The sequence below is a fragment of the Varanus komodoensis genome, unplaced genomic scaffold (genome assembly GCF_004798865.1).
Source record: "Varanus komodoensis strain SLA01 unplaced genomic scaffold, ASM479886v1 scaffold72, whole genome shotgun sequence".
Taxonomy (NCBI): Eukaryota; Metazoa; Chordata; class Lepidosauria; order Squamata; family Varanidae; genus Varanus; species Varanus komodoensis.
The window spans coordinates 1,491,364-1,511,109 of record NW_025336374.1 but is presented as its reverse complement, the minus strand read 5'-3'; the positions used below and the strand labels follow the sequence as shown (position 1 = coordinate 1,511,109).

Sequence of the window (19,746 nt, the reverse complement as noted above, 5' to 3'; positions counted from 1 at the left end):
TTGTACAATTTGTCTTATCTCTACACCAAAATGGATTTAAGCCTTCCTCTATTACGTTGAAGTTTACATCGAGGCTCCAAATCAGGCTCCTTGGTGTTTTCATATTTTCTCATTTGTTGCTTCTTAAAAGGTCTACAGAACCTACAACCACCAGTCCATTTGGCGGTACCAACATGGAGCCTTTACCAAGCCTCCATTCGAACTGCTAGCTGCTACTGACTTACATCTTTTATCCTGGAATACAGCCTTTCTTATAGCCATTACTTCAGCCACGAGGGCTAGTGAACTCTGTGCTCTATGACTTGACCCTCCTTATCTCAGCTTTCACAAGGAGAAAGTTGTTCTCTGTACTGACCCAGCTTTCCTCCCTAAGGTCTCCTCGCCCTTCCACATCAATCAAGATATCGTCTTGCCAGCATTCTTTCCTATGCCCTTGACGCCAATAGAACGTTCTACATTCATCGATGTCCGACACTGCTTGGTGTTCTATCGATTCCAGACTGAATCTTTAAGAAAGACTAAATGCTTCTTCGTCAAGTATTTTGAACACGACAAGGGCTCTCTGATTACTTCTCAGAGACTCTCTAAGTGGATTGTTCAAACTATTGAACTCTCTTACCATCTATCCAAATTGGACTTACCAGTGATGCCTAAAGGTCATTCCACAAGGGCTGTTGCGGCTTCTTCTGCCTTTTCTTCTGGCATTCCGTTACATGATATTTGGAAGGCCCTCCTCCGTGTACCGAACACTACCGGCTAGATGTTTGCGCCAGACAGGACAGCTCTTTCGGCCGTGCAGTCCTCTCCTCAGTGAGAGAGGTTCTTCAGTGATGACACCATCCCTCCTTCGGGTGTGGTAAGCTTACTAATCACCCAGAATGTGTGATGCACAGAGACCATGATGAAGAAAGGTAGATTACTTACCTGTAACTGTCATTCTTCGAGTGGCCATATGTGCATTCACACAACCCACCTTCCAGCCCCACTCAGTGTCGGTGACTGGGTTGATGGGAATTATTTTTCCTTGTCCTTCCACATTGGTTCTACCTATATAGTATAGGTATATCCTTTTATACCATATACTGTCTACTTAAGCATCCCTATCGGATCTGTCATTTACTCTGAATTCGTTTTTCAACGATTCCCAAACAGACGGTCTTCAGTAGACTGAGGAAATGTCAGGCACCCCACCCTTTATACTATGAGGGGGAGGGGTGCAGAGTTCCCACCAAAACTGTTAAAGCTTTGAATCTTTCCCAACTGCAAGCACTGCACAGGCACAGCACCCATAATGTGTGATTGCACAGATGGCCACTCAAAGAATGACAGTTACAGGTAAGCAACCTACCTTTCCTTGTAGTTCTTAGGAAGGCATAAGAACTATGTTCTGTAGATTTAAGTACATTTTGCCATTTCTAAGTTTTTACATAGATCTTGAACTCATTCCTTCAGTTGGAGACATCCTTACCACTGACTCTTTAATTACAGGCTTGTATGCCTTTGTTAGGCCCGCAGTATCTTGATACTGATCTAGCAGGGAGCTTCAATAATTGATACATTAGACAATGGAACTAGCTGCATGCTCACTGTGCCAGTGAGAAAGCAAGACAAAAACAGCTGCTCTCTCTGTTAAGCTAACAACCCTGTTTCTAGGGAGATTGCTGATCAGCTTGTTGAACCAGTGGTGAAATGGGATGGTTTTGTTGTTGAAGTTTCTTGCTATCTCATTTAGGTAATTTGACCTCATGAAATTTTATAGGTCTAACTTGCTCACCATACTTAGCTTTTACAAATTCTTTCTTTTGACAGTTTTATTTTCACCTTCTGAGTCCATCTTATAATTTTGAATGCTGAATGGCTTCTTTCTTAATGAACCTACATTTACATTTTTTCAAGGAGCTCAGTGTTGCATCTTCACAAGAAACCTTATGAGTGAGTTAGTCTGAAGGCAACTTGACCAGCTTCATAACTGAACAGGACTTTTATATGTGTTTTTCCCACACTGAAACTCAACCCCCTGGTTGCTTATATTGGAAGATGGAAATCTAGAAATCTAGATGTGTGACACCAGAAGCTGTTTGCATGTGTCAAGTTACTTTACTCTGAAAAGTTTCCAGCTTCATCTAAAATGGTATAAAACCTTTGGGAAAGTAATTATTTGAATTCCACCCTTAGTTTCTGTGGTGTTCCCTATGGCCATTGCTAATTCAATTTAGTGTACAAAGTACCAAACTAGCCTATTTTCCATCTAGAAATTTTGGATTGGGGTGGAGGGGGGCTTGCCTAATTGCATTTTATGCAAAACTAATGTTTATAAAGTGGCAGGCAGACAGGTTTGTTTGCAGCAGGATTGTGTAAGATCCAGGGCGTGGGCAGCAGGCAGCTAAGGTTGGAATGCTGGGACCAGGGTGCAGGTGCAAGGAGGAGTCCTACAGCAGGTTCAGTGGGCCAGAAGCATGAGGCATGTGTCATGTTTGCTTAACTGTCCAGGGACTAAGCCAGGGGGACAATAGATCCAAGTAAATACAGTACAAGATATAGTCCAGAGGCACAGCCCAAAGGTCAAGCTCCAGATAGACAGCCGCATTCAAGAGCAAGGCACGGTCAGGAAGGAGGTGTGCAGGTACCTGAGCATCAGGGTCAGACTTGGAGAGAAGGATGGAAGTAGGAACATACTGGAGCAGGGCAGGCGGTGTAATGCAGAGAGCCAGAGTGCAAGGGAATCACAAGGAAAGCTTGTATTGCTGTGGCAAAGAGCAGCAGTGCAGTACAGCCTTTTGTGCTGATCTCCAGGCCCTCCAGGTGCACTGCGTAATTGCTCCTTAGCTGTTCCTTGCAGGTTCCTGCAAGGGTGTTCTTTCTGTAGGCACTTGCAGAGTCACTCAGGCCCTGATCTTGACAGGCTGGGTAACAAGGTTGCTTCTTCCACTATGTGTTACCTTTATTAGATATCAAAGCTATTCCCATGAATCTGTACATCCATTTTATTTGCACAACAGCAATCCTGTGATTGTCAGGTTCTGTGTGTTCATTTCTTTAAAATTGTGATTATATGGAAGTGCAAGTAATTTTTCAGTTAATAGAAAGAGCACCTGGTGAAATTACTGCATAAGCATACATTTCTCTCTCTCCCCCTTTTTTCTCCTTTTCCTCCTTTTTTATGTAAATGTAACATCCTATCCCAGACTCAAGGCTGAGAACAAAACAGAACTGTCTTTCTCGACCTGATCCTTGAAGCCCAAAGGCCAGCCCAAACAGGTCTTGTAACACTTCCAAGTGATCTCAGGCATAGACTGAGACTGTCTAGCATTTCTGTAGATTAATAGGATTGGTCAGGATGATTAGGATTTGTCAGTTATTAGCAGCAGTCTGCTACAGGGTAGATATTTTTTTATAATAGCATTTTTGCTTAATCAGTTTATCATTTTAATACTTAAATTCTGAAATACTTATGGTTTTTCAATAATGAGTAGATAAACAGTAAATCTGGAAATAAGCCTGTTACCCCTTCAGGTAGTGTCTAAACAAAATTAATGCCTCCACCAGATGAGTTCAGTTTGATTGCTTGAGTATTTCTCAGATATGAATATTTGCACTGTCCTTGCTAAATCAACACATGCTACTTTCACCTGATTAAAGAAAACCTGTTCCAGTCTGATCAATGACTCAAACGTGGGTGCGATTTTTTTTTAAAGTGCTGTGCAACTGGAGGAAGAGTCCTCAAGGTGTTGCAGGAGACTTTGGAGGATCAGGTTGTGCCTGTCTTTTAAAAAAGTACACAATTATAAGTGCTTTATGTGGCTTCCATATTTTTTTATGTTTAAACAGACAAAGCTGTGATTGTTGGTCAAAATAGCTCATGATCACAGTGGGGACTCTGTAAGCCATACCCAAGTGCCTATTGGGCACTTTGTGGGTGGCTGACAATTGACACTTGCTTGAATAGTGAGGTGAGGGTTTTACTTTACTCTACTTTTGCCACTCTTGCCTCGAGGCTCCCTGACTGTTGGGTCTCACCAACCCTGGGTTGTGTTACCTGGATTTGGATGACATGACAAGACATCATGGGTGAGAAAAACTCTAGAGAGCGGACTAGTTGACTAGTTTGAAAAAAAACAAGTTGCTCATGGTCACCACTATTTGCGAAAAACATGCCACACTTGGTAAAGTGGCTTTTCTTCATGTGACATTCATTCATTCATTCTGGTTTCTTTGTATACCATCCGATATCTGAAACTTTCTTGACATGACAATCCACTCATGTTAACAATCCTTAGTGTGATTTTGTGTCATCAGAACCTGATGTCAGAATAGAGAAAACATTTCTGCTTTCAGTAAAACCTAGTTTGTCCTCTAGTTTGTAACTTCCGTCTAAATGCGATGGAAGCCAGTATGATGTAGTGGTAAGAGTGCCAGACTAGGATTCAGGAGATCTAGGTTCTAGACTTCCTTTGGCCTTGAAGCCCATTGGGTAACTTTAGGTTAGTCAGTGCCTCTCTACCTAACCTACTGAGCAGGGTTGTTGTGAGAATAAAATGAAGAAGAGGAGAACTTTGTAAACTTCCTTGTGTTTCTTAGAAGAAAGGTGAGATATAAATGCAGGGTGGTGGTGGTGGTGGTGGTGGTGGTGGTGGTGATGACAATGACAACAACGATGATGTATGAAACATGCCCGTAACTCCATCAGGCATTATCCCACCTATTTCAGGCACATTGGACCACGGCTGGGGGCCTGCACTCATTTTTCACATTTGTAGTTGGTTTTACATTCATCTTCCATTAAAGGGATGTGAAATGAATGGGTTACATTCATTAATTTTTATGTAGTTTAAAACAAATGCTTATGCTATAAAACATGACTTTGTTCATTTTTTTTAAACATGGCATTGAATCTATGAATTCTTGGAGTTACTTTCACAGTCACATTTTAAAAATGAAAAAAATTAATGTAATTTCAGTAACTTTTGAAACTATGTAATTAACATCCATGAATTTGTTTAGCATTGTAATGTTGTAAGTACTTGACTTTATCTGATTTTATACTTAAACTATAAGTGGTGGTACAAATAAAATTGTTGTCTCTATATTCTTGCTCTGTGAAGCACCATTGATTGATTGATTGATTGTGCCATCTGGTGAGAGAAGTTCTCTAGGCATCAGTTGACATCCATTCAGAAACATGGGTGCATGTATAAAAATAGATGACAGTAAAAATACAAATGCAATAACATCCAAAATAAAATTCCAACACACAAAATTTAAAACAGTTCAAACAGCTAAAATGTTTAAATAATAATTAGACTTGCTGAAACAGTTGATATGTCCCATCATTTTCCATTAAATGCCTTGGAATAGAGAGCAGTCTTAACGTAACACCGAAAAGATGGCAGTGCTGGCATCTGATGAGTATTAGTGATGGCATCTCCACTGAGAAGGCATCTTCCTTGTTGCTTCCCTTGAAGGTAGAGCTTGGAGAAAGGTCTCAGATGTAGATCGTAGGGTCCAGATAGATTCATGTCAGAAGAGGTGTTCCGTCAGGTATGGTAGTCCCAAGCCATATAATATTCTGTAGGTTAAAACCAGTGCAAACATAACGTAATTTATCTTTTATCTTCAGACATTCTGGTCCCAGTTATGACTCTGGCAGTTGCATTTTGCACAAGCTGCAATTTCTGAACAGTCTTCAAGGATAGCCCTATGTAGAATGCATTGCATCAATCAGATTCAAAGACTACCCGATCATAGATTACTAGGAAAACAGGCTGTCCCTGTCCAGATAGGGCATAGCTAGGCTCCTATTAAAAGCTGGTAGAAGATAGTTTGGACCACTGAGGTTACCTGAGCATCAAGTGACAAAGATGGATCAAGGAGAACCTCCCACTTTCAGAGGGAGTGCAGCCCCATCCAAAATATATCTGGTCAGAAGAATCAGTGACTAGCAGCATCTCAGTTTTTTCTGGATAGAGCTTACATTTATTAGCCTTCATCTAATCCATTGTTGTAGTGAGGCACTGATCTAGCACATCCATAGCCTCACCTGATGAGGATGAAAAGGAGAAATAGAGTACTGAGTCATCAGCATACTGGTAGGACCACATTCCAGAGCTCTGAATCACCCCACTGAGTGGTTTCACATATATGTTAAATGATATTAAAAAGACTAGGTGGAGGAACTCCATGCTGAAGTATCCATGGGACCAAGCAGTATTCCCCATGCACCAGAGCCAGTCCTCCATGTTGGAGTGGAGCCACTGTAACATAGTAACCCCACCAACTCCCAGATGAGGCAGTCATCTCAGAAGGATATCATAGCCTAGTGGTGAACCTGTGGCACTTGTGCTATAGTGGGCATACAGAGCCCTCTCTGTTGGCACATGAACCATGTTGCCCCAGAAGCCAAGCATCGGATAACTGCGCACATAGGGGCCATACACAAGCTCGGAAAAGAATGGCAGCATCAGGTGATGATGTCATGAGCCACGACTCATTAGCCGTGACTCGTCCAAGCTTTCCCATGGCTGGTCAGTGCACTGCCAACTGGCTGTGAGTTTTAATACATTCGATGACATGTTGCGATAGTCACACAGTTGTCTGGTACATCATGAAATCCTGAGCCTCCTAGACAAAATTTTCTCCACGCGAATGTTTATGTCAACTAAAACCAACAACTTGAGGGACCTCAGCATCATATCCAAGACTACCTCCTTCAGCTCAGGGAGTCTGTTGAGCAGCAAGGGTGGTGGTACACCAACAAAATCTTGTCCAGTTTTCACAAAGCAAGATGCAAACAGTCCAGCCCAATAGTTGGACAGATAGGGAGGCTATAGAGAGAGATATAAAATTCTTATAGACCACAACAAACCCTCTTCCCAATGTGTGAGTCTGTGCTGATACAGAGCCAAGTACCTTGATGGGCACAATTAGGAGTGACTAACTTTTCCCTGTTCACATATCCAGGCCTCAGTTATACATGCCAGAGCAGCTGCCTCATACTCTGTTACATCATGAATGAGGGAGGTCCTGTTCTCCACCAATCTAGCATTTAAAAGGCGTACCCAGAGGCCCAAGGACAAGTTAGGGCTACCATCAAACCCGCAGGCGTGAGTAAGAAGAGGATACAGGGTAGCCATTAGCTTTTCTAGACTGTATTCCCCTCACCTGGCTAGCCCTACTTCCTGCTGTATCTCCATCTAGCAGTTACTACATTGATAGAGTTTCCCAAAGATTCCCTCACTTTGCCCTATGTCCTCTCTCCTAGACACATACTTCCCACCAAGGGTCTAATTTCAAAGTTCTGCACTACTCTTGGGGAAGCTGTATTATATCCCCAGAACTCCCATCTGAAGGGTAACAGCCATTTTGGTCTTGCTCCTCAGTTTACATCACAGTAACTTAAACCTGAAGATCATTTAGTTCACTGAGGTCTTCTACACATTTCATTATCAAGGTTTCAATAGTGTTCCATTATGCTAATGTTAACACTTCACTGAAATTAAATGAGCCAGTGCAGTGCAGTGGTTAAGGATGCTGGACTGGAACTTAGGTGACCTGGGTTATAGTCCCCACTTAGCCATGGAGCTCTCTGAGTGATTTTGGGTTAGTTGCAGTCTCTCAGCCCAACCTACTGCACACAGTTGTTGTGGGATAAGAATGAGAGTAGGAGGAGGTGAATGATGTAAGCTGCTTTGAGTTCATAAGAAAAAAGCAGGATATACATCAAATAAACAAACTAGGCTTCTTGGTATTCTATCTGCAAAGCCTCTGAGGGTGAATCTTGAAGTATTTGTTTTTATTATCTGTAATAGTTCAGATTAGTTTTTTGCTTTCAACTTCTGCAATATTCTCCAAGGACTAACTTGATGTGATTTTGAATTCAATTGTGTTTTCTGTACCTTGTTCAAGTCTTATTTTAGAGTTTTCTGTAACTCTTATTTTATTGCATACTACCTGTTGGACGCAGAATCTGTATAACACAAAATTCTATCAGGCATCCCACATTTACATATATTAATTTAAATATGAGAGTATAGGAACATAAATATGGTTTGGTGTTTGTGTTTTTTACTCTGTTATTCATCTAACTATTGAACTATTGATTCATCAAATACTGAACATTGGGATTGTAAGAGGTTTCAGCAACAGGAGAATTTTTAGACCAACTAAAAAAGGATCCTTTTTACTTCTTGTTCTCCTTCCCTGTATGGAAGTTAAATAGTAGGATATCACAGTCAGCTTTCAAACCAGTTGCAATGCATTATATCAGTTTTTTGAACATAGTGTTTCTAGTTTCTTGGCCTAATTTTTGGAAAGTGATGTGTGGGTGTACAACTGCATGTTTAAAATAAACCTTTCCCTTCTTTCAATTTTTTTCTGTACTTAATTGTAAAAAGGATTTCACTTAACTGAGAACTGAACAGAAATGTTTCAGTAGTTCTGAGTATCCCAGTAACAGATAAACTACAAAGTTGTCACTAGTCTTGCACTCCCCCCACCCTTGTTTTTTGAAGGGAAGACTTAGCTGGCTTAAATTAAAACTGATTCCTTCTGTTCTGTATGTTAGCCACAGGATGGATTTGTCAGTAAGACTAGATTTAAATAATAGTTTTTCTACATAATTTGCCTTACGCATAGATGGAGGAATTTCATTAAGATATTCTCACGCTGGGTATCTTTTATGGCCTGCTGCCATTATAGGATTTCTCCTTCAGGGAAAGAATAATATGATAAAAATCAGGCTATACACAAAAAGATCCAAAGACTTGTGGAGTATTCTACTCAAAAGGTTTCACTTGCCTTTTTACTGCTTGCCCCTCCCTCCTCACACTTAGCTTCTTGTGCAGATGTATTCCACTCCCAACTGTCTTCTATTCATTGAATTTTTGAAACATAGCACTTAAGAGGTAAGGGCTTGATTCTGTGTACATAGATTTGCAAAGAAACGCTGGGGTTAAGGTCTTTTTCTCAACTCTGTATGTTTATAATAATTTTGCTGTGAAGAAGAGGCACGTGATCTCTACAGACACAATTCCACACTTTTGAGAAATGTAAAACCAAGCATCTGTGATAATACCTTCTAGATTAAAGAAATTGCCCAATAATCTTACAGAAACCTCTGGAAGAGCATAACATTGTGAATGGATTAATGGAATTCATATTCTAAAAGCTTTAAACATTGCATGAATATACAGTTTCATGTCACATAATTAAAAACAAATCTTTATTTCATAATGAATAACCTTTGGACTAGAATGTTGCTTAAAGAGAAAATGATCTTTGGGTAGATTTTTCCTCAAAAAGCATTTTATTTTTAAAAAATCTAATTGAAACCAAAAATCTGATTTAAATAAAGAATCTGATTTAAGTTAAAAATGATTTCGTAAAGACATTGAGCTTTATCCACCCTGATTTGTCAGACTTCATTAGCTCAGGAACATGCCTTGTTTTCTCCATAGTTAAGAGATTGGAAGATGGAAACATAATACACCTGAAATTACTTGATTATTACCCAACTAGTATTTTCAGTAAAATCTCTGTTGTTGTATAGTCAAGGGCTTTGTGGCAAATGCTAAACAAGATCATAGTTTGGATCATAAAGTCCCATTTGGTGAGCTGGAGGCACTTCTACTCTGACCAAGCATTGGTGCTACTGTCAATTATCTCCCTGGTTAGAACCTCCTGTGTCCCGTTATAAGCCAGTGATTCTCTGGCTTAATGCTGGCATTCCTTCAGCTGAAGGTGGGATGGGGGAATTGCTTTCCGTCCTCCTCCTGTACTAGTCATTTGGCTTTAAAAAGTTTCATATTTCATGTCATTTTATATGATTCACCAAATTGCCTATTTTAACTCTTGCCTAATTAAAGTTTCCTGCTATGTGTTGACTGCAAGGTCAAATACTGTATTGATTTTAAGTGGCATGGTAAACTGGTATTTTTTTCCTTTTTTAATTTTTAAGATAAATGACAACTTTTAATTTTGAGTTTTGATACATCAGAGAATATATGAGAAGTTAATCATTCTGGAACAGTGCAATTCTTGAAGAACAAATATGGCTGAATCATTGACATCATCTTACTATAAAGTCTAATATTATCGTATTTCAACTTGCCATGTCAGGTGGCTAATTTAGTACTCCCATTCCCTTTTGAAAAATGATAATGACTTTATAAAGTTCTATTATAACTAGCTACTGCTTTTATAGTTAGGCCACCAGGCAAACTGAAGCTGCTGGTTTGGATGCAGGAAGTAGTAGCTAGGCAAGTAGATGTTAGTGGATTGTGCCATAGCTCATCATTTGGAGAAAACAAATACAGATTTTTGTCCTTGTCCATCACAAGGAACTTGTGTGCACAAAACACTAACCTATGGTTTATCTAACCATGGGTTCTTGTGACATGTGAATCCAGTAGTTCTAACAAACTATGTACAACCCAGAAAAGAGCCCATGTTTGTTGTTTGGTTGTGAACTCTCCACTATTTAAACATGGGCTATTATGTGCAAACCCAGAATCATGGGTTGTAGCCAGGCTACAGGGGCAGTTGGCAAGAATAATTAAATAAAAATGGCTGCTACCTATGTCATTTCTACAGAACTGCAAAGGCATTAAGGATGCAGGGAGGGAATGGACAAAGGAGAAACAAGCCCTGAGGTTAAGAAACTTGTTTGATAATCCGTCTGATAAACCCTGGGCAGGGCAACAAACCATAGTTGGCTCTCTGGGCAGTTTACAAAGTTAAAAGGACATAGAAAGAAACAGAACCGCCCCCCCCCCATCAAAATAAAGTAGCAAAACAATAGGCCAGTACTATAACACAATGAGAAATCGTTAAGCAAGTATACAAGGTTTGTCAATGATCATATATGAAAATTTGAAAGAAGGTTTTATGAGCGAAGTGGTGACTTGCATATCTGTCATTGGTACAAAACTGAAAATGATTTCAGATGCAAATAGGAGGAGGCCAGCTTCAATGACTTGTTCATTTTTGTATAACATGTAAATAGGTAAGGGAATGGTCTTAATGCAGAACCCCTCTAATGGGAATATTGTTCCTCAAGGATTTGTTTTCAGACACTGGTAAGGTGGAGTTTTTTCTTTGCACAGTATCTTGAAACATTTGGTAATTCATTGTATAATGGGGGAAGATAGAGGCTTTCAAACCATGATAAAGCTGGCTTAAAAAGAAACATATTGTTTTACTCTGGCTGATATCTTCCCATCATAACTCTCATTGTCAAAAAGTATTTATAATTTTGTTTGTGAGTTTCAGAATGAGCCAAAGGTATATTTATATTATACTGTTTGATGGGCTTTTTTCAGCGTGGATCTGATGAGCTTCTTCCTTCTGGTTTCGCTTACGGGCCTCTTACCATGAGCAATTCTACTCCTGCTACAGGTAAGCCTAAGGACAAGTTTTATGGCAGGTTAAAGATAATTTGTCTGGTCTCCTATAGCAAGAACTTCCAATCACTTCTAAGGACTTGCAAAGCTGTCCTACAGTATATTAATGTAAGCAGACACCAACTTGGGGACTGGTATAACCACCAATCCTGATCATTTGGACAGCTGTTCATGGCAGATGAGTTATCAGCAACAAGTGAGAATTCATCATATGAATTAGTCAAGAACTGAAGGAAGTTATAAACATAATAAAGTCATCAATTCAGTTCCCATTGACCTGTACTGGAGCCTGCTCTTAACTCTTTACATAGAAGTAATGTTGTTCTTAGCTATGCTTACCATATAAACCTCCCACTCCCACAGGCTTGCATGTTCTTCTCTTCTTCCCCTCCTTCTCTTTCCCTTTCCCTTTGTGAGTTAACTATATTTTTTATATCAGGAAGGTAGTTTTCACTAAGCATAATTGGTGCCAAATGATTTTCATAGCCACTTCAAACTGAAAAGTAAATGACAAGTGAGAGGCTTGAGCTCCTGGGGCAGTTCTGATAATAATTAGAAAATTGGGCAACTTTACGTACTCACTAAGCTCACCATTAATTATCTGCAGAAGCTGTGAAGTTGTAAGTGTGTAGATGCAACCAAATGATTAAAGTTGGCTATGTTTTAAAGGAGCTGGTGAAAAGTTTTGTAGGACTTGGAGAGCCTGTCTGAAAATATTGGATTCACTTGAATCTTAATGAGGTCAAAAGGAATGCACATTGGAAGACTTAGCTCCAGCTATAGCTAACACTAACTTCTGACTTTTCTTAATATGTAAATAAACATTAAACATCAGTCAGTCCTTCAACATGCTGTAATCATTTGAAAATGTATTATGAAGACTTGGGAGAGAAATGGGAGCAAGGATATGTTTCAATACAGTCTTTCCAATTAATAAATATATAAACAAACAGAGCTGTAAGTAACACAGGAATATTAACATACTTTCTTTTGCAGTTGTAGTTTTTCCAGTATGTGAATATTGTCACTCTGGTTTCTATACTGGAAAAGGCAGACGTATACCTGGGGTAGCTCAAGAAAAAAGCATCCAGTACTGAGTTAAACAATTCAAGCAATATCAATCTGAGCAGATTTCTGAGGATCTGGCAAAACTATGTAAAACAAGTGAAATTCTGCATGAATTTGCAGTGAAAGAAAAGGCTGAAGCAGAGAAATAGAAAGTCTTCTGTCTCATTCTGCATGTTTTTTTCAAGTGTACCTTTGTAATCAACCTCTAAAGAAGTGACTATAAATGATGTTAGCTCCCAAACAGCCTGGGATCTTCTACTGGGTGAATTTGGCTGGTCATGGCAGGCATATGCATAGACAGCATCCATGGAGTAGACTTAAACCAAATGACCACATCTTTTGCTGCCACTGTAATTTCCCTTCCAATTTTCCATGCCAGTTGTCCTGGATATTTGAAGGAATGCCTTCTTCCATACACACCTACCCAGTCTCTAAGATCTGGAGCAGAGGTCCTTCTTCGGGAGCCCTCTTTGAAGGAGAATAGAAGAGTGGCTATCTGGAGGAGGGCCTTCTCTGTGTTGGCACCCCGGCTATGGAATCAGCTCCCCAGAGAGGCACACTTGGTGCTGACGCTTTTTTCATTTTGGCACCAGGCAAACCCCTTTTTATTTTCCCAGTATTTTAAATGTTAGTGTTGTTTTTAGTATTGATTTTATATTTTATGTGTGGTGCTGTGTCCTGTTCTTATGTTATTGTTGCCCTGAGACATTGTAAAGGGCAGGATACAAAAAAATTAAATAAATACTAGCAGTGGTGGAGGCTTCCTCACTTGAATTTGAGGCAGGTGAGCAGATGGCTTGTCATTTGTTCCCTACCAGACAAATGTCAGACACTTCCTGCCAAGACAGCTTACGGCCCATTACTTGAAACCTTCCCTCATTTTGGGAAAATGTAGAAGTTGTTCACAGAGCTCTGTGTGATAATGCCAAATGCCTTTCTTGGCTGCACAGTCATGCTATCGACCAGTGATGGCGAATCTTTTATGTCGAGTGCCCAAACTGCAACCCAGAACCCACTTATTTATTACAAAGTGCCAACACTGCAATAAAACCTGAATACTGAGGTTTTAGTTTAGAAAAAAACAATTCACATATAAACATCTTTTGTCTTAAAAGAAAAACACAACAGAGAGAAGGAGCCATGTTCACATTCAGTGCTCCCAAGTCGGGGGACACCAGGCTTGCTTGTGCCCGGGTGCACTCCCTCCCTCCCTCCCTCCTCACCCCCAAATCAGCCACCGGGAATGCTGCAGGAGCTTTGGCAGCACGGAGGGGTTGAATGCGGGGGGTGGGGGAGAGAAACCTAAACTAAAGGAGCGCTTACATCCTTATATGCCCAACCGCCCCCGAGATCGGCGGGAGAGGCCCTTCTCCGGGAGCCCTCCATGGAAGAAGTTAGGAGGGTGGTTACTCGGAGGAGGGCTTTCTCAGCGGTGGCGCCTAAGTTATGGAATGCGCTCCCCAGAGAGGTCCGCCTGGCGCCGTCGTTATTTGTTTTTCGGCGCCAGGCGAAGACCTTTTTATTTAAGCAGTATTTTAAATGTTAATATTATTGAATTTTATTTGGCCAGGGCGGCTTGTTTTATAGTGTATGTTTTATATTATATATTTGTATTTTATTGTATATATTTTAAAATGTTATTTTAATCTTTTTGTTGTAAGCCGCCCCGAGGCTTCGGCGAATGGGGCGGCATAAAAATGTTTAAATAAATAAATAAGTAAGTAAGTAAGTAAGTAAGTAAGTAAGTAAATAAATAAATAAATAAATGTGAGGAGAGGCTATCGCTGATCCCTTCCATGCTTCTGTTGTGATCTTCCTTGAGGCATCCCCACAGCGCTGCCAAGCCTTGGTGAGTGGAGTGAGGTGGGGAGGTGCGTCCCCGCCACGAACCCACTCCTCTCACTTCACAGCAGTTCCAGCCTCATTTTGGCCTCCCTCCCCCGGAAGCACCGTATCGATCCTGGGCACCCTCTCTCTCCTCCTCCTCACTCCAGCTGCTGCTCCACTACCTCAACCCGGTCACTTGCTCCCTTTGCCCAGCCTCCCCCGCAACCAGTGGCATGGGAGCCCGGCTCGGGGGCGGGCGGGCACACAGCTGTCTGGCTGCACCTGCAGCTACCAAGTTGGCAGGGTCCCACCACTGTACTAGGAAGGCACTGCTCACATGCTGCGAGCCGGGAGGAGGAGGCAGGAGGAGGGATTCACCGCCAGCGCTTGGCACACCCGCTCGCTGCTTGCCTGCTCCCTTTCTGGCACACCCGCCGCAGCCGTTGCACCTGCCCCTGGTCACCTGTTTGATGCCACCTCTTGCAGCGAGTTGCAGCTAATGTGTGACATTGTCACCTGGCACCATTACTCTTTCTGAATGGCATGGCTGCTGGGGCGATGCTGGGACAATTTGACTCGCATGCCAACAGAGAGGGCTCTGTGTGCCCACTGTGGCACACATGCCATGGGTTCATCATTACTGCTATAGACTAACAAAAGATCTATAGTGAAAAACAGTAGCATTGCTGAATCACCCTAATTCATCCACTGACTTTCTAACTCTTAATTTCCCATTTTTATCCATACATTGTACTTTCTGTAGTTCAATTGTTGCTTTTATCAATATTAGTGGACCTTATTGCTGAGCTCCCAAGAAGTTAATTGCTAGATCCTGTGCTTGTAAAACTTCTCTATATGTTTGGTGATTATAGGCCCAACCATCACAGCCTTTTTGGTTGATATTGGCTCAATTGCTAGGGTTTCATAGAGTGCCTTGCAAGTCAAAACAAAAATGCTCAGGTGTTGCAATGGAATAAATCATACTGATTAATTTCTTTTACATCAGAATTCTGAATTTCTGGAGTTTACATGCTTTCAAACATTAGAACTAAGGATAAGTGAAGAAATGCAATAATAACAAGCCAGGGTGGGGGAGTTGTTAGTACTGCTTATTGCAAATGCCTCAGTTTTTTAAATTGTTATCTCTTGAATTGTTTCTTTATTTTAGCTAATGGGAATGACAACAAGAAATTCAAAGGAGACAGATCTCCCTGTTCCCCTTCTCGAGTCCTTCATCTTCGTAAAATTCCAAATGATGTCACTGAAGCAGAAGTAATTTCTTTAGGTTTACCCTTTGGCAAAGTAACCAATCTCTTGATGTTGAAAGGAAAAAGCCAGGTATGAGCATGCTTTGTAATACCCAAACTATAAGAATAAGTAGCTCATGTGGTACATATTTGTCTGGTACAAAATAGCATTACTGGGTCATTCCTCCTCTCCTTCATGATTTACTTCAGTTTGGCAAAACATTTCAGCCTGAAAGCAGGATGTAATTCAAGCAATTTCTGAGCCAAGCTGAATTCAGCCCTCTAATCCCCACCCAGCCCTCAAACTGTAATTTATACCTGCAAAGCAGAGCTGGCAGGTCTCTGTGATTCCCAAACTTAAACAAGTTCTTTGTTGGGCCTTTCCTTGCTGGCTGCTCTTTGTAGCCTGTAATTGGGGGAGTTTGTAAGTCCTCATTGCTCATCAGAGCATCCTGTAGCAAGAAGAGTCCTGATCAGGAAACCTCCTAGCAACACAAATCTGTTCTGTGGGAGGTTTGAGCCTGGATCAGTGGGAGTAGGCTAAATGTGAATTATTTTCTGGCTTAAAACAACTTTTGGCTCTAATTCTTACCACCACTTTTGTTTGGCCAGAATTTATCTGCTGCCATAAATAGTGGATTGTCTTATCAACTTTATATTCCTCACTTTATGGCAGCTGTGACTTTTTTTTTAAATTAAAAGTTAATTATTCCTACTTTCATAAACCATCTCCATGTTTTGTGGTTTAAAGCAGTCTTTGGGGTATTGTCTTTCAGAATTTAACAATTCTCTACCTCCATGGCTATTTCAGAATAATTTCATTGTATATATCTTTTATGTGCTTTTGTTTGGCTCTATGCGGTGGTTTGGTTTTGACAGAATAATGCTAGAACTTGCAAGATAGGCTGGATTCAGATGAAAAATGGCTTCTGTTAAATGTGCAAGTCTTGAAAAAACAGTTTCAGATCTTGGCTTGTTCTCAGTCATTAATTTTAAACAGAGAGCCAGTATGGTGCAGTGGTTAAGAGAACTGGGCTGAGACTCAGGAGGTCTAGGTTCTAGTCCCCATTCAGCCATGAAACTAACCGAGTGACTTTGGGCCAGTCACAGACTCTCAGCACAGCCTACCTCATAGGGCTGTTGTCATGAGGATAAAAAGGGGAGGAAGAAGATTATGTAAGCTGTCTTGAGTTTCTTGAAAAGAACAAAGGCAGGATATAAACAAATAATTCCCACTGTTGGTTGTCATAGAGTTTGGTTTATTATCAAAGCTGAAGCATTTCATCCCTTCCTTCTGACTCACAGAAGAGGAAGAAAATGGAGATTGGAAGTCCAAGGCCTGTGAAAGTAGTAGAAAACTGATTTCTCATGGCATTTGAATTTGGTTGTTATATAGCAGTGAAGTAAATAACTTTGCAAAATCACTCATACCAGAGTTTACTGTTTAGATATATGAAATGGTTTGGTGTGTTTGTAAATACAGTTATTTGCATTTTTTTTATTTTATTTTTTTTTAGTGAAAGTGGTTTTACTAACAAAACATTTCTCTATTTGTGTTAATTGCAGGCTTTCCTAGAAATGGCTTCAGAAGAAGCTGCTGTTACTATGGTGAACTACTACACTCCTGTTACTCCTCACCTCCGCAGTCAGCCTGTTTATATTCAGTATTCCAACCACAGAGAACTTAAGACTGACAATCTATCTAATCAGGCTGTGAGTATTATAGTTTCAAGAAAAAATACATCACAAAAACACATTATCAAAGCTATTTATATGTCTAATATTTTTGAGTCACCTAAACATCCTATTTTCATAGGGCTTCAGGTTTCATATCTCAGGGCAGGCCAATCTTTTGCTTTTAAGCAGAGGTAGTTGAGCTTCAGTTACTCTGCTGTCTTTGTACATGAAGCTGGGAATGTCAGTAGCTCTTTAGATTTGATAAAAAGGATACCATGGCCAGTCATAAATAATTTGTTTACTAATAGTTTTTGTATTTAACAGAGCAGTTTAAAAGGAAGAGGGTAGGCAACACCTCAAAAGTATTTTCATTGCTAAGCTGAAATGGGGCATTTAGGACAAAGTGCATTTTTCCAATTAAATGTTTTTCCTGAACTGCTGCTAAAATATTCAGCTTCCTTTATTTTTTCCTGAAGACAATAATAAAATATTCAACTTCTTCCATATCCTAAAATGGGATGGGCAGAAGGCAGATCATTCTTTAGTGAACCCTGGCCAAATTCTAGGGTTCCACCCATCTCTGTGTTGTAGCTGAGACTCTTGCCAGAGTACTAGATTGGTGGTCATTGGTCTGATTCAGCAAGGCACTTAGGAGGAAAACAAGCCTGTAAAAACAGATTGCTCAAATACACATAAGCCATGAAAACTCCAATTGAACTTTTTGTTTTGTTTTTCCATATATGCACATCTAAGTTAGTTCACATCATAAGAAAAAAAACTTTAAAACATAAATGATAGAATGAGTAAGAAAACACAATACAGTAGCTTAAGATTCTCAATACAGTAGATTAAGATTATCAAACTTACTAGAATTAAAACAAGTTGACAGGCCTTCTGGAAGAGAGAAACATGCCAGTGGAAAGCAATCAAAGAGTGAACTGGCAATCAAGATTCCTGATAGATAGTGCAGCAAGCCAGGCATTGATTTCAGCTCAGAAAACATTCATTATCTGTTTTCTAGGGAAAACTGATGTCCTGACTACGGAAGCAGCAGAATAGTCAGCACATGTGATACACAAAGAGCCTCCATATTTCAAGAAGCTAAGGCTCAGCTTATACTTTTGTATAATATAGTTACCTAAAATGATCATACTGTATTGATAAACTTAAATGAATATGGTAGCTAGCAAGGTGCTTATTTAACACTGTATTTTAAGAACTTTGGATTTTTCAGTGATAGGCCATGGCAGAAGTTGATAATATGGCTGGACATTTAAAAAAAAATTAAATCATAGCAACCTCTAGACACCAACTGCTTTTCCACTCCAATGTAGGATAGAGCACAAAATACGGAAGTAGCACATTGATTTGGACCAATGCGTATGCCTAAAAAGTCAGAAACACAGGCTTATGTACCTGTTATAGAGTGTGTGTGTGTGTGTGTGTGTGTGTGTGTGTGTGATATGCCAATATAGTTTCCTGCCCTTCCAAAAAATCTTTTAACCCTTTATACATTCTACTTCAGAAAATGGAGATTTAATTTTGACTGCTGTCAAACTTAAATATTCCTGTAAGTGGGATGGTCAGTACTTTTGTACATTCTTGAGAAAGGAAAATCTTAGGAATATGTGCACAGGTGATGGCCTCCTTGGGACAGGAGGCCAACCCCCCCCACCAAAGATCTTTCCATGAAGGGGGTGAACAAGCTGCTACACACTTTTTGCAAACTAAGATCTCTTGCACTTTGACTTACACTTGGCAGCTTGCCTTTTGACAAGTGTCACCTTTAACCAAAAATAAATAAATGGGACAATGTTCAGCTACTGGGTTTTACCAGCAGGCACTCCTTGCACAAGTTTACCCAAAACTTCTCATTTCTGTACCCAGGCAAATGTAAAAATTCAAAGTTGTATGAGAAAGCAGGGAAAAACAAAACCTTTTTTACAAATATTTGTGAAAGTTACATTTTTTTAAAAAATGGGCAGCTGTGGGCAGCTTTTCCAAGTTGTTATTGGGGCACTCTGAAGAGACTGTCTGTTGCTGTCAGAATAAGATTGTGATTTCCAAGAAAAATAAAAATAGGCCAGGGCATGGTTCATGATCACACTAATGCCAGGGAGTGCCAGTGTAGTGTCAGCTGCCCCCAGGGGCCACTTATGCATTTCGGAGGTGGCTGGCATTGGTGGATGCCTAGGAACTGGTTGACAAGAACAGCAAGGATATTTGCTTGCTCTTTCCAAGGAGCTATGTAACAGTGTGCCCACACGTATAATGGGATCAGTGGCCTGGGTTCAGACACAATACAACAAGCTGTTGCGGTGGCAACAAGTACTGTGGGGAAACTGTTCTGAGTTCACATGACATGACAACCCACTATAGGTAGCAACACATGAGAGTGATATGTCATTCAAACATGGTCAATGTGTGCATTGAGAGAAAATGAGAGAAAATGTTAAGATGATGTCTTTAAGTTCTATAATTTTCTGGAGGATTTATGTCATTGTGCAATTTGTTTGAAAATTGTTACAAAA

At 40.3% G+C, this 19,746-nt stretch overlaps 1 protein-coding gene across 4 annotated transcripts in view; it reads left to right on the top strand.

Annotated features, from left to right (window-relative positions):
• Nucleotides 1-19,746, top strand: part of PTBP3 (polypyrimidine tract binding protein 3) — a 75,826-nt gene that overhangs the window by 26,713 nt on the left and 29,367 nt on the right. For all 4 annotated transcript variants that reach the window (XM_044452480.1, XM_044452478.1, XM_044452479.1 and 1 more), the window contains 3 exons: nucleotides 11,316-11,391; nucleotides 15,460-15,629; nucleotides 17,105-17,251. In XM_044452480.1, the coding sequence (XP_044308415.1) occupies nucleotides 11,367-11,391; nucleotides 15,460-15,629; nucleotides 17,105-17,251 (342 nt within the window). In that variant the 5' untranslated portion in view covers nucleotides 11,316-11,366. The remainder of the gene's footprint in view (nucleotides 1-11,315; nucleotides 11,392-15,459; nucleotides 15,630-17,104; nucleotides 17,252-19,746) is intronic.